The sequence below is a fragment of the Nanorana parkeri genome, unplaced genomic scaffold (genome assembly GCF_000935625.1).
Source record: "Nanorana parkeri isolate BGI_ZX_2015 unplaced genomic scaffold, ASM93562v1 scaffold644, whole genome shotgun sequence".
Lineage (NCBI taxonomy): Eukaryota > Metazoa > Chordata > Amphibia > Anura > Dicroglossidae > Nanorana > Nanorana parkeri.
In genome coordinates, this window is record NW_017306912.1 from 485287 (window position 1) to 501498 (window position 16212).

General features: G+C 41.0%; 1 protein-coding gene across 1 annotated transcript in view; it reads right to left on the reverse strand.

Moving 5' to 3' along the window:
* RB1 (RB transcriptional corepressor 1) overlaps nt 1-16212 on the reverse strand; it is a 131055-nt gene that overhangs the window by 107959 nt on the left and 6884 nt on the right. Inside the window, exons 3-10 of the mRNA XM_018563237.1 lie at nt 12607-12719; nt 9766-9900; nt 7015-7053; nt 6076-6143; nt 5029-5139; nt 3373-3521; nt 1205-1282; nt 231-340 (exon numbers count right to left, since the gene is read on the reverse strand). Of these exons, the coding sequence (XP_018418739.1) occupies nt 231-340; nt 1205-1282; nt 3373-3521; nt 5029-5139; nt 6076-6143; nt 7015-7053; nt 9766-9900; nt 12607-12719 (803 nt within the window). The remainder of the gene's footprint in view (nt 1-230; nt 341-1204; nt 1283-3372; nt 3522-5028; nt 5140-6075; nt 6144-7014; nt 7054-9765; nt 9901-12606; nt 12720-16212) is intronic.

Sequence of the window (16212 nt, forward strand, 5' to 3'; positions counted from 1 at the left end):
GGGGGGGAGGCGGGGGGAGCTTTTCTCCGCACACATAAAAGCACAGTAAATATACCACTGTTACAAATCCTGACAGTACTAAGAAAATATTTCTTACAAGTGAATACCGTCAAAATAATTATGGTATAAAGAAAACGACAACAAAAAAAACACAACTTCAACTCACTACAGATAACAGCAGCATTTAACCAAAGATAATTTCAGATTTGCTGTAACATTTCAAAACTTACTTCTCACTGAAATCAACCATCAGAGATGCATCATCGACCAAAAAGAGCCTTGCGTCAATGTCCTTGCTTCTCTGATAAACTTCTTCATACTGTTTTGAAATGACTTCAACCTGAGACAAAAAATTGTATTGACAAAAATTGAAAGAATTATTACGTAGTCTTTAGATTACAGAGGTAACAAACAAGAGACTTTGTGCTGAGCTGCAGCTTTTTTCAAAATGTTTTTTCTTTGTGTGGAAAATAAAAATTAACAAATTTAGAGAAGAAAATCAGATTCAGATGCATCTAAAATACAAAATGCAACTCTGGCAGAGGCACCAGTCCGCACGATTATTGTCTGGCGTGAAGGAGGCGTCATATCTCCAAAATGGTTTATTCAGGCCCATGACTATAAAGGTAATACAAAGAAAATCTGGTCTCAAGAACTCAAGTCCAAGATAACTCTCGGCCTACTGAGTGAAAAGCTGGATCACTTAGAAGAACACACACACACTAAATATAATCAGATTTTAGAAGTTCATCATCTCCATCCAGTTAAAACCAGCACTGCAGCTTTTTACTGTTCTAAGAGAGTAAATACGGAGAGCTGCCACTTGGAACTTTTTTTCCAAGTTTGTTTCCTGCCCCAGTTCGGAGGACCCATCACTCCAGTTGGTTTCCTGTTTTGAATGCTTTCCAGCTCCTTTACCAGAAGAGCTCCATTTAGAAAGAACACATTAATGTAAAGTCTACAAAAACCACATTTATAACAAAGTCATTTACTTTGTGTGGTTGGACACTTGATAAAATCACCAAGCATGTGTAAGAATCTAACATGTTTTAGCTTATCTTGAATACGGTATAAGCAACAAAGGAGAACCCACCCAGAATTGCTTTAAGAAAAACAATACTAAATATAGGCGTAGAGAGTAAATTATGCCTAGTTTATCATGTTCCATTGCCAGTTAAGTAAAAAAAAAAAAGAAGTAGGATACCTTTGGAAGACCATTCATGGAAGAAATTCCAGTTGAATCCAAGAAGTCAACAAAACTAGAGAAGTAAACATTTTTCACCTACGAAATTGAAATGCATAAAATGAATACAACATTCAAACAAGTATGTCTAGGTAAGTTAGGCATAAAAAATGCTGAAAAATATATTTCTATAATATGTTTTTTTTGAGCTTTTATGAAAGAAAAAAAAAATCAGTAATTGCCTTTTTTTTTTTTATATATCACAATTTTTTTCGTAGAAAAACTCCATAATTCATCGATTTTCATATGATTTGAAAAAAATTGCAGCCTGACCAATCAAGCAAATTCGGCAATAAGTACAGTAAAAAAAAATAAAAAATCGTTGGGTTCCCATCAACTGATCGATTATCGTTCGAAAGACCATTTGTAGATGATTTCCAAACTAAATCGATAGGTGTATGGCAGGGGCGCCCACAATTTTCCGTCTGGAGATATACTTTTCAAATAACCAGCTCAATGAGTACTACCAACGAAAAAAAACACCTGCATTCAGGGGCGGGAGGGGGCGTGGCGGTGCATTGAAGTCAATGGCACCGCAAGCATGCCCCCCGCCCACAGTGCAATCGCCTGCACCCGTAACCCAGGCACATTAGTGCCTGCGTTCCAGTCCAGTGCGATCTGCAAAAATGCTGCGAGCACTATTTTTGCAGATCGCACTGGACCGGAATGCAGGCACTAATGTGTCTGCATTCCGGGTGCGGGTGATCGTACTGTGGGCAGGGGGCATGCCTGTGGTGCCATTGACTTCAATACAACCTCACACCCCCTCCCGCCCCTGAACGCAGGGAGCCGGCCGACTTACATTCCAGTGCGTCCTGGAGGCCCCGGCGTCTTATCCTCCCGTGGTGCTTGTGTGGGCGACGTTGCAAATGGGGAGAGGTGTCCTGCCCCTTTCCATCTGCGGTGTCTAACACATTCAGCCGGCAGCCGCACGAGCACCGTGGGAGCATAGCCGTAGCCAGCTCCTTTTGCACCCGAGGCCAGAAAAAAAAACATCCCCCCAACAGGCGTGTGATGTCACCCAGCGCCCTTCCTCCAGGATTTATTTTACATTTTTTATTTCAGTTTTATTATTTTTTATTTTAATATTTTTTTTTTACTGTTGGGGGGCTTTGGGGAAATATTAGGGGTCTAAACAGCCCCCTGATATTTCCCTTTTAAAATAGAAAAATAAATTGAGGACGCAGAGGAGACACTGCCACAGAACTAAGGCCGAGCAGTGAGGGGAGAGAGAGGTGACGGCTGTCAGATCCAGACCGAGCATCTCTCTCTCTCTCTCTCTCCTCTCCCCGGCATGAGTTCTGTGACAGCGGCTCCGACCTCCCCCGCTGCCGGTTCCTTCACTTCTTCTCGGATCCCCGCTGCATACAGATGGGGAGAGCAGCGGGGATCCAGAGAAGCCCCACCGGCGGGAGGAGAGGACATCGCAATCACTGGTAGATCGCGATCGACCTTTTGGGCACCCCTGGTGTATGGACACCTTTAGTCAGAGCCTTAGTTTTCCAATCAACACAGACCATTAGCTTTGCTGATTGCTGAGCTATAGGTCTGACTTAGTGGTGCATGTCAGAGGTCTGCAATGAGAGCACTGCTTCCCAACAGAGAGCAAGGGTCCCACTCTGCAACTTCTGCCATGGGACCAGCTTTTCTAATCAGGTCAATTGCAAAGAACTTTAAGAGACAAAAAAGTAGTCACCATATTCACTTGCTAACATTTCCATCACTTCAGGAATATAGCTGTTCAAGCCTACTGTGTACTTCAAAAGATATGTATTAGATATAAACGTAACAGTAATTGGTGATCTATGCATCACAATGCACTTTGAGAACCACCATCAGGCACTGCGCTCTTCTTTGACAACACTCCTCTCCTAGTATGTGCTCTACAAAGGAACCATTTACTCACTAACCTTTATGTCACCTTACCATGTAAGATGTATGGACACTAACTGGTTAATTCTTGCCGATTCAGTTATGATCCCAGAAAACTCCTGCCCTGGAAACAAGTTCCAAGCAGGAAAACTTTGGTAGAGTAATGACCATTTTCTAGGGTACAGTAGTGCTGGACAAACAGAGATCTGTTTATAATTCCTCTGCCAAGAGCAAACTAAAAACAGGGAAAGGATTACCTCATCAACAGGACATTCGTTAGCCTTACAAAGAGCCTCTATGATTCTGGTGTCCGTTTCACACTGCCGTGACGTACGAGTATTTCTACTCTGACCACGTCGGGAAGTTCGGGTTGGTCCATTCACAGACAATTCACTCACACAGCTCTCTGTATCAAAACAATAGTCAGAATATTTAGAACATTTGCAAATATAAAAACATCATATATATCACATAAACCTGTACCATCTAAAGCATGTCAAACTGATCATTTTTAAAGAGTTACAAATATTAGGAAAACTTATCCTTTGATAAATCATGCATTATACACATTGAAGGGAATTTATCAAAACTGGAGCAGACAGAATCTGGAGCAGCTGTGCATGGCAACCAATCAGCTTATCTCTCTCATTTTCAAATCTTAAAGGGTTATTAAACCCTTGCATGTTTTGCATATACTGCTAGCAAGCAGTATATGAATATGTAAAACTATTTTTTTTTTTAAACGTTCAAAAGGGTTAATACTTACCTGTGTATTCTCCGCGCGCTCCCGTCCGAACATATGAAAATTTCTCGGGCGGCTGCAAAGAATCTTGGGGCGGGCGCATGCGCAGTTCAGATGTTCGGCCGGGAGATGAGAGGAGACACAAGGTAAGTAGATGGAGCAGCGCGCACCCGCACAGACACCGTGGGACATGAGCAAAGAGAACGACAGAGGAGTCAGCGCTGGAACGGAGACCCGCACCAGCGCTGGAGGGACAGCTAAAAACTACAGGAAAGCAGAAGATCGGATTAAGAGGCATCATTTAAGGCAAGTCCTTACATTAGCATTGTGCTGGGGCGTGGGGGATTTTACCCTTAATGTCACTTTAACTGAACAAACTGAAGAGAGAAGCCGATTGGTTCCCATGCACAGCTGCTCCAGATTTGATAAATCTCCCCCACTGTATGTATGTATATATGTATGTATATATTAGGGCTGTGCAAATTAACGATTAATTTCTCGATTAATCGTTAATCTTTTTGATCGATTAAAATTTTTTGGATCGATTTTTTTTTTTAAACTCTCTGCACGAGCGCCAGCCAAGGCATTGGCCTATACACATACAGCACAGCAATGAAGTCATACAATGAATTAGGATCACACTAATCCAGCACGTTATTATTCTGAGTTGCCCCACGTGAGATTAATAACGTGCTGGATTAGTGTGATCCTAGTTCATTTTATTACTTCATTGCTGTGCTGTATGTGTATAGGCCAATGTAGTTGGATCTGTATGTGCATTATAATTAATCGAAATTAATCAATGAAAAAAAAATTCGATTAATCGAACACAAAAATTTTAATCATTACCAGCCCTGGTATATATATATGTGGCATAAACATAGCCAAGGTAAAGGGTTCCTATACACAGGTACAAAATGTTACCAAACAGATAAAATGTCATCTGACTCGTAACTTTGCGCATGTAAGATCAGATCAACACATGGTTACCGATAGAAATGTTTTTTTCCAATGTTGCATTGAAAAAGGCAATACAAATCTGTAGACTGAGCCATCCCCTATACTTCCCACTGAGAGAATTAACTCATCAACCTCTATTACTCAGCAGTTGGTAAATTCATGGCTCTAAAAACACTTCACAAAAGCATAGCAATGTTATGTTATGACATACTGTAAGGATCCTTTAGAATATCAAATGGCGATTTCCTGATAAAATATTCCAAGACACACAGCAACAACTGGAACGAGATTATGAGGTCATCATCCATCTGTAAAACTTTCCCTTTAATAAAAAATATATATAATTTGTTAGCCGCATAAAGAACACATAGCATAATACTTGCTTTGGAACAGTAATACATCATCAAGCTATGCTTACAAATACAATATACTAACAGACACACACAAAACAGAACTCAAATGTTTACTTTGGAAGTCAGCAATGTTTTACAACATACATACAAAAGTGGCAATGTGTAGTGCAAGAACAAATGTGAAAATGCTGCCAGGAAATGAGCAATGAGGAGCGCTTCTACTTAGGTTCATAGACCTTACACCGACTAGTGGTGGGGGGTTGAGTTGGAGGGGTCCACATACAGCTAAACTGCATGGATAGCAGGGATGGGCAGAGGTGCTGGAATGCTTTGGGTAAGTTCACATTTTGTAAGACAGAGGAATTACCCTAAAGCTTTTAATAAATGAAGTGGGGCTAACTTTTAACTGCTCAAAATATCACTTAAAATCCAGTTCATTTGAAATTTTGTAAAAGAAAATCATATGGATTTTTGAACTCTGTAAAATCCTTTTCTTTGAGGCCATTGAGGGACACAGGAAGTCTATCACTTTCGGGTTATACTGCCACCTATAGGAGGATGGGATACTGGCAAAAAAAAAAACAACCTGTAGGCCAGTCCTGGATAACAACTGTTACTACTAGCATGCCTCAGTTTAGTAGCGGACAGTATCAAACCCATGATCATCAACACAGGGGTTGGATCTGTGTTCCTCAACAGACTCCAAGAAAAAAAATTTATGGCGAGTACAAAAATTACATTTTTTTTACCTCTCCCACCGAGAGACAGGTCTATCACCTTTGTACAGGTGCTGTGATTTTCTTAAATTATTCAAGTGACTTTTGTACCAACAGTTTATGGGTCCTCAAGTAACCACCTGGTCAGAAATGCTAAGTTTACAATGTACAGTGTTTTAGAATTCTTACCTTTAGCCAAAATAAAAGTTGTCCAAGACCCCTCAAGAATGGTCTTAAGGTGAGAGTCAGAAGTATTTCTGTGTATCAACAAATACAGGCTTTCAATTTATACAATCTTTCACAAATATAGTACAGTAATAAAGAAGTTAAATAATTAAATAAGTCAGCAAATTAAAAAAATAAACTCATAAGTGTGTGGGAAATGAAAGTAGAAAAAAGATGGCAGCCCAACCGCAGAGACTCCACTCTACAAATGCTCAGCACACCACTACCAAACACATTTAGCATTTTCTTGAAATACACCGACCCCTAGATAATAGAGGCCAGTGGTACAACCTTACAGTGAGAGGCATACCAGAGGCCACAGAATGGGATTAACCAAGTTCTGCTCTGCAATCAATCTACAACAGCTTCCTAGAAAGGCCACCCAAGCCCCCCATTGTATTAGAAAAAGTACACCCTAGGGGATAAAAAAAAAAGTGACCCTCCACGAGGCGTCATCTGTTGCCTTATGAACTTCCGGCTCAAACAAGAAATCCTCCATTTGTAAGATCACAAACCTTCATCACCTTCAATAAAGTTATGGAGCAAATCTATACCACATCACTCTCCAACACAGGAGAGATAATGTGTACTTATTAAATGAAAACTAGAGCCTGGGGCGCTATCCCTCGCCCTGCATCTCCCCAAAGTTCTAGAAAATGTGATGCATTATGGGAGAAACAAAATAAATACATGCATAATCATTTTAAATGCAAGAGAAACGAATGCAGTGGGAACACAGGGGTTGTGTTTTTATTTTCTACATGTGCTGAGGATTTTACATGTGTCGCTATGTAGCTTTGTTTATTCCTTACAGATGCTATGGACATAATTGGGATTGGTCTCCAAATTTGTAAATGACAAAGATTTTCCTTGTGTCTGAGTGGATAGAGATATAAAACTTACTCTGTATTTGGGTGCTTCAAAAATATGTCTTTAAATGTACTGAAAGAAAACAGAAAATAAAACAATCAGCATGTGAACATACAACCTAAGTGCAGAACATACATGAAAAATAAGACATACAAAGATTTACATATAGAGAAAAAAAGGATAAAACAGGAAAATCATTATTTCTGAGATACTGACTGATTACACATTTTCTCTCTAAAAAAAAAAAAACCTTCCCTGTACTCTGTAAGAGCTCTCTGAATAGCAAGTGTACTGCTAGCTGTACAAATCTGAAACCTTTACCGGCAGATTTGAGAGCTGTGGTCATGTAAACAAGGCAAGGCATCAGGTTTAGAGAATAGGATCTGCTATATATAGCCCCCTTCAACATTATGTTCTCAGAACCATTCCTATGACATTAACTGCAAAGTACAATGTTGCATGGTAGAAAAGACTCTGGCGTCCAAGCAAGTAAGCAACATGACCAGGGATTGAAAAGCAATGCAATGAAAACAGTGAGCTGTGCCGAACTATAATAATCAATGTTTTCATATATTCGGAGGAGCCTATGAAATGCGTTGCTTTAACCCCTTAAGGACCCTTTCACGGCCAAGGCCTTTTTCCCCTTTTTTGCACACGTTACAATCCACATTTTAGGCCTAAAAATTACTTCAAACCCCAAACATTACATATTATTTGAAAGCCAACACCCTGTAGAATTAAATGGCGGCAGTTGGAAATTTTTAGCGCAGTTCTTTATCAAACCCAAACATATAGTAAAAAATGTACTTGAATTAAATTTAGTGGCCCAAAAACACAAGACAATACCCATTTTTTGTTTGGTAAAATATAAACTATTAGGTTATGACGAGTAAATAGATACCCAACATGCCCAGGTTGAAAATTCTGCATATGTGAAATGGTGACAAAATTCAGTACTGGAAAACCCTACAGGTCATCAATTTAGAGGTATGCATAAATATTAGCCTTAGAAATATTACTCTCACTCTGTCGTGTGCGTTGATACCCAACATGTGTAGCGCAATCAAAGTTTTTGTACGTAGGGGCTCCTGACGCGTGTTTACGTGAATACGCGCGTGCTCGTGGGGCGGGGCACTTTAAAACTTTTTTATATTATTTTTACATTCATATTTTTTAAAACTTTTTTTTTACTTTAAATGCCATCACATAGGGGGGCTTGAAAGCCCCCCCCCCCCCCAACGTGATAGCATATTGGTGGTGAGAGGTACTCTTTAAAAAGGTGATACTGAGGGTCCAAAAGACAAAAAGTGGATTTGTTCTGTCCCTGAAGGAGGATACAGATCGCAGTAGTTATAAAAGGATTGGAGTAGCCAAACAAATATCCGGATTAAACAAATGTATTAATGAATACAAAAATATTGCACATGAAAGATTCATGTGCAATATTTTTGTATTCATCAATACATTTGTTTAATCCGGATACCCCAGTGTCACCTTTCCACTTTAAATAAGCTATTGAAGTGTAGATCGCACTTCAATAGCTTATTGCTGGGCTTCAGGAGCCCAGAACTGACAGCCCAGGGACCAGAAGTGATGCAATCCGTGTTGCTCCCGGTCCCATAGAACGGGGAGGGGATTGGCGAACAGACGTCTATTTAAACGGGTCTGCTTCCGGTGATGTACTATGATGATGTACTATGTATGTCACTGGTTGCTCAGGGGTTAATTTACAGGCTGTTGTGACACTCTTCAAGAGCCCATTTCAAGCTCTTTGAGTTTGAAAGCGGTTATGCAAAGCGTTATGCCCATGCAGAAAAGCAGGACTGTCGTGAAGATAGTTTACCACAAGAGGTCACCAACAGTCAGTAATGAAACTGCATACTAGTGGCATTTCAGAGGTGGATTAAAACTCAGGTTAAAACTAAATGCAAAGAGGGTGACGCATAATGAGGCTCATTTTATGTATGATGACCTGGTGGCATTAAAAGGGTAGCATAAAAAATAGATGAGTGTTACATAGATGCTGTAAAATTCACCTGTGAAGCCATTTTTACATTATTTCACATGTGAAACCGAACTGATCAATGACAAACCTTTCCTACTTCATTTATTTAGTGTTTTACGCAGAGGATACCCCTAAAATCATTACCAAGTCTCTAAAATGTGCAGAAATATACAATATTTGTTGTGGTATCAGGCCAGGTTCACACCATGTCCCGGACTAGATCTGTAACGCAGTGCAGTGCGTTTTGCCGCGGTTTTATGTTTTGGTTTAAAATAGGCTTACAGGTGCGTTTTTGTTGCGTTCCAGACCAGACAAAATGAGACATGCAGTATTTTTTTTTTGTCTGGTCCGGAACTGGTGTGAACAGAGCCCAGAAACACCATAGGGATACATTGGGATGCTTTTTTGGTCCAAGAACAAACTTCTGGTCTGGGCATGATCCGGACATGGTGTGAACAAGCCCTCAGGATCCTATTGGTCTCTCAATTGATGTGTGTGTGCAGTTGACAATATATTAAGAACATTCGTTTTTGGTCATTTTCACCCAAAACGAACATTCACAGATGTTCACAGGGTGAGAGGCCCTGATGATTGTTCATAAATAGACCCCAATTTCTCTTTTAAATGGAATGGAAGTTGCAAGTAAAAGTCAATTTTACAGGTTTATTGGATGCTAATGTGCTTCCCATAGCAATACAAATCTTACTTATTATATAAGAAAGGCAATTCATTTTACCAATGCAAATACACCGTCTACCACACATTCACCCATTTCTTACCTTTGGAATTTCTGATACAAATGGCACATGGTTTCATACTTTTTCTTAAGCTTCATAACAGCACTGTCAACTTTGGTACTCAGATTATCCATGTTGATATCCATTTGCCTCAGAAGGCTAAAACATTTACCGACGCTGTGAAAAATAAAACATAAGAAAGTGACACACATGGGTTAATAAAGAATCACAGCAACGCTAGAAATGGAAAAGCTACAATATTGGATTTACCAAGAAGGCTGCCAAGTCAATGCAGAAGGAATCTGAGCTAGCTAAGGCTCCATTTACACCTGAGCCTTTGCAATTCAGTGCGTTTTTTCACGCGGATAAAAACGCAAGTTTGCAGCTACAATCACAAACAGAATGCGGAACAACCGGCCAGAAAATCGTGCATGTATTTTTCTCAACACGCAGCCCCATTAGAATGCATTGCACGTTTCGTGAGGAAAAACGCTTAGCTATGAACAAGGCCTTATGGGCCATTCACACCAGCTCTAGATTACCTCCAGACCAGACCGTTTCCGGACCCAAAATGTCTCGGTTTCCACCAGCGCAGTCCATTCTAGACCAGACCAGAAAAATACTGCTTGTCCTATTTTGTCTGGTCTGGAATGCACTGGAACGCATCAAAAAAGCATGGAATGCACTGGGACGCACCGGTAAGACTATTTTAAGCTGGGGAAAAAAACGTGCAACGTGTGGCGCAATTTTGCACTTAGGCACCCTTGACGTTTGCGCTTGTATGTGCATGTACGTAGGGGCAGGGGACTTTAAACACTTTTACACAAGCATACTTTTACACAAGCGCCCTATGTAAAAGCAAATATGATGTGACAAGTCCTCTTTATGTAGACATCCTTCAGACCCCTAATGTCACCTAAGGACCCCAAAGAAGCGGATGAAGCAGACATCTGCTTCACCAGCTTCTTCTCCTGGCTACCGGAGCCAGGAAAATGTAAACAATGACCCCAGAGGTGATGCAATACACATCACTTACGGGTCAAGGGATCGGAGGAGAGATCAGCGGCTAGAAGCTTGCTGAACTCCCTCCAATCTGTCAGAGAAGACCCGCTGTGCTGGTCTCAAGCCTACACATGAGACAGTGGAGCCTAGGGTAGCCGGCAGGGGGGGTAAGGGGGAAACGCATTCCACCAAACCGTACAAGTGATCCAGTGGCTGATTACTTTTATCTATCGCCCGCTGCTTCAGGACCAGGACTTTTTTTTTTTTACAGTGGGAGTGGTCCTGAAGCCTTTAAAATGACTTAGAATAACTTGCTTCCACTTCATTTGGTAAAGTAATATATTAGATAGATAAACCTTTCCAGATCCAAAACAGGCTGGTGCACTGGTCTGCCCTTGGCCTAAGACCTAAAAAGCCTCAGAAAATTGTTTGAGTGGTTCCACTGTGCTCATTCCTAATTTTGGCTGACTTCTCAATCTCCTTTAGACGTCAGGGGTCCCTAGGCACTTGAGCCAGAACAAAAAAAAACTTTACAGATCAATTTGCTCATCACTACAAAACACACATAGAGCCTAATTTTAGTCCGATAAAGCTTACTGAAACTTAACCCCTTCATGACTGAGCTTGTTTTTGGTTTCTGTTCGTAAATGACTGACACACTTTTGACATTTTTGCTGTGTGATTCTTCCACGTCAGTAATATACTTTCTTACAAAGTGCACCCACACATATTATATATTGTTTTTTAGAGGACAGATAGGGCTATATATTTATATCACATATGTGTGTCTAACGCCTCACTTAGGACAAATACAAATTAAAAAAAGAGGAAAAAACGTAAAAAAAAACTTTTTTTCCCAGTTTTGATTTGTAGTATTTTTTTTTAACAAAACCAGCACAGCTAAAAAAAAATGCAATACATACATTCATTTATTTGTCCCTTATTTTTAATTTTTTTACACTTTTCACTATTTTTTTTAATTTATTTACACTTTTCACTTTTTTTATACTGACAAATTTTATTTATTTAATTATATCAGGCAGTCATTGTGAATTAATCTCACTATTACTGCTTGATAAATTAATACATTTTTTTTATTATCAGGCTGCTTCAAACTTCAGAACAGCCGATAATAAGTTAGTGACACTGATCCTGCAGCAGTTCAGGATTCAGCTGTCAGTGAATGTTTCAGAAAACTTAAACATTCTACTTTCAAGAATAGATACATTATGTGTCTAATACATAACATTTTGTATCTATTCTTGAAAGTCAAAAGATAAAAAAAAAAAAAAGCCAGTATAGCTTGAGAGAGATATCTCTCGATCTATACGAGCTGTCAGAATGCCGGCAAAAGCCGACATGTGTGTCCGCTTTGCTGTGACTCTCAGACACCCGATATTAAGGTATCGGGTGTCTGAAAAAGGTTAACCCTTTCAGTAATGGATCTCTAGATAGTTAGACATCCATTACTGAAAGGTAACCGCTGATTCTCAGCGGTTAGCAGCCTTCTAGTGCAGCAAATAACTCGTCACGTACAGTGTACGTGACGAGTCATTTGGTCCCTTTGTGGCTGGACGTACAGTGTACGTCTCCCGTCACGAAGGGGTTAAAGTTTGTAAAGGTTAACTATCAACTATAACCTTTTACAGAAGATGATGATGTTCTTTTCGCAGCCCTACAGTATATCAAATTGAAAGGCATTTCTTGCTTTCTGAATTCACTCCTGCAGCTCTGATCTTTGGACCTGATTTTCCAAGTTCCTTCCCCTGCTGTGCCCATTAGGTGACCATTTCTCCCAGATTTGTACTTATTTTAGAGTATTTAAAATGTTTCAGAAGCAGCCAGGCTCTGCACCATATGTTTATGGGAAACAAGAATTACCTTATATCTACAGCCTTTACGAGTTCTGTAAAAGTGAACGTCATTTCATCAGCGTTGACTGCAGCAATATAAAGACAAAGTCCCAAAGATTCCATCTTCCTCATGTTGTCCCGCTGCCAAGAAAACAGAACTGAAATTAGAGAGGTATCAAAAGCATGTTACAGAATAACCGTGTGTGTTGAACAATAAGAAAACGACATGAAGATTCAGAGAAGTAATCTGCTGGGGATCACTGTTTTAGGCCTGTTGCGGACGAGGCGTACACGTCCGTTCGGCATACACGTCCGTAAACGGGCTGATCCCGGGAGGGACAGGTGCTACGTGTAATTGCACACAGCAGCCTGTTTTTCCCTATGGGAGGATGCTGCTGTACGCGGTCTTCCGCACACCCAAACTTGCACATCCATGGGGGTCTGGGTGTCCGCAGACATCCGGAACCACACGTATGTGCAAGATCAGGTGTGCGGATGACAGCGGACAGCAGCATCCTCCCGCAGGGAAGAACAGGCTGCTGTGTGCAATTACACGTAGCACCTGTCCCTCCCGGGTTTGGCCCATTTACAGGCTGTAGCATTGCGTGACAATAACACGGTATAAGGTGGCATCATAGTCACCCAGGACTCTCAGCCAGAGGGGCTGAGCGGTTCCAGGAAACAAGTACTTTTAACAGGAAAGAACTGGCTTTGCAATTCTTTTCGGGTTTATTGGATTATAGTTAGGATCCTGTAACCGAGAAATTTCTAAGATAATTGGGAGGGGGAAAAAAAAAAATCTCCATTCCTGGGTCCAGGTGTTATTAGTGACCAGCACCTAACATTGTGCACCTGTGCACAACCCTTATGAAAAGGCTGCTATCTAGTGTTCAGAGTTCCACCTAGGAGACAGGAGGACTCCACCCAGAAGTCAGAGTAGAGTCCAGTGCAGGACTGTGCAGTGTGTAGGACTGAGGCTGTCAGGAGGAACAGACAGGGCCATGGGGATTGAGGCCGGAGCAGCGGTGCTGCAAGTACAAACCCTGGATGTGCATGTATTTGTGTTGCCTAGAGATGGCGAAGAACTCCTGTGAGGGTAAATGCATTGTTTTCTGAACTTTCTTTAATTGAAAGTGGGCAAGGAAGCCTTTTAAGAAGATTTCAGAGAGTGGAAGTGTCCTTAACCCCTTCGTGACGGGAGACGTACAGTGTAGGTCCCGTCACAAAGTGCCTATATGACTGGCCAGGTACACTGTACGTGACGAGTTATATCAGGCTCTGTGATGCCGATAACAGCTGATTCTCAGCGGTTACTAGTCATTAATGAATGCCTCACTATTGAGGCATTAATTAAATAGTTAAGCTTTTGTAAAAGCTTCTTTCTTTCATTAATGAAAGAATGAAGCCGTTACATACAAATAATACGTGATCGCCAAAGAGCGAACCCGTATTTGACAGCTGAAGATAGCAGAGAGGTAGCAGTGATTCACCTCTCTGCTATTCCTTTTGACAGCTGTATAGTCTGGCCTGATGTTTAGGATACATTTCAAGCAAAGAGATAGAAATGTATCTCAGTACTTGAAATGTATCACTTCTGATCGTCTGGGCACGATCAAGAACTGCTCTCAGGATCAGTGTCTAAGGCTGGGCACACACCTTACAACCATCGCAAAAGGGACCCTAAGGTTATTATTAGCTGTTCCTAAGTTTGGAGCAGCCTAATAATAACTAAAAAGTTAAAAAGTTAATTTATCAAGCAGTCATAGTGACTGCTTGATGTAAACTGACAAAAAAAACAAGTTTTTTTCTTTTTACACTTTTGTTTGCAAGTGTAAAAAAGTTATATATAAATACATTTTTATACTATAAATGATACAAAAAAATCTAAAAATAATAATATTAATCAAAACTTGCTGCTGTGGAAGAATCACACAGCAAAAATGTAAAAAAAGTGTCAGTCATTTATGAACAGAAACTGAAAACTAGCTCAGTCATGAAAGGGTTAAAGCTCTACTATTTGAAGCCAATTCTGAATGGGGCCTTACTGATAGAGGAAATATGTAAAGCAACAGCACAAGCTCCCCATCATCAGACATCAAGGAGAGTATTTCACCTTTCTGAAGTGGGGGAAACCCCACATTGCAGGGGTGAATTGCTGTAGAGGAATAAGCTGCAATACTTACCTTATTCTTTGCTGAATCACTTACCCATTTCCTCCAGCAGGCTTCCACCACTCTGTGTGACCAGTCCCCCGAAGTCTCGTCTCTTCAGCACTCCAGGCAGCAGTTGCACTCTGACATCTCATAGATTGGGGATGTGACAAAATGCTATTGTCGCCCACTCTTTGTCTCACAAATGTACATTTGGGAGCAAGGCAGCCATTTCTTTATTACTACTTGGCGCCCAAAAACCTTTTTTAAGGTCACATTTCTATCCTGTGTTTATATTCTTCAATGCACAAAAGTAACAATCTATTAGCACAAGATTCATTAATTTGAGGCTCTGTGCACAGGAGAATATTCATTTCAGACATGGCACATTTTTTGCTGTGCACCAGTATTTGTTAATTCCTCTGAATGTTTTAACATTTAGCATGTCCTGTATTTTCAGGATGCAACTCTGTCCCGTCTCCTCGGCAGCAACAGATCAGAGTTAAGGTGCCCACACACCTTGCCATAATCGTACGATAATCGCGGGAAATCCCGCAATCATACGATTATCGCAAAGTGTGTGGAAGGCGTGCGGCATCTTTTGCTGTAAGGTCGCACAACTTTTATCTCAGGAACATGTTCGAAAACCCGCTGAGAATCGTACGATTGTCGGCGGGTGTGTGGCATGTTCGTAAGATAAATGCCGCACGGGCCGGTGTGGGCAAGCGCACACTGCCCGTTCAGCATTGCGGTCATCGGAAGCCCGCCCCTCAGCGTGGCGGGCTTGCGTTCATCGCAAGTACGATCTGCCTGTCCAAGACAGGCAGATCATACGGTTTTTTAATTACCTTACGACCATCGCAAGACAAAAATCTTGCGATGGTTGTAAGGTGTGTGCCCAGCCTTATAATGATCCACTGCAAACTGAAAAATACATATACACCAATACAGGTCAACATTTAACGCTCTCTGTTTCAGCGTTAAATACAGCACGGTGTCATTAAGAATTTTTGTAAAACTATCTTTTTGGGGGGTTTTCTTACCTCCCTAGCAGCATTAATTTAAGTACCTGAGGTAATAGAGGGGTTTTCCCACCAGCTGACACTTAAAGTGATATTAAAGTGAAAATGTTTTTAAGCTTTTTTAAATGCTGATGAAATCACTTGCAATGGACGCTGCTCCTTGATGTTTAAACGTTTTAGTTTCCTGCAGAATCACCTGGTCCCCTGAGCACTGGTCCCGAGTGTAGAGCTGCAACAGTTAATCGATTACGTTGATTAAAATAGACGATGGAAAACGTTGTCAACGTTTTCCATCGTCGATTAGTCGGCTATCGATAGTTTAGCCTGTTCGGGGCTCCACACATGACCCGAGCCGCACGTCACACGCCGTGTCTGCCGGACACGACGCAGAAGCCACGCCCACCGCACACGCTGCTGCTCCTCGCTGTGAGCTCCCTCACTCGCCACATTCTTGATGGTGTG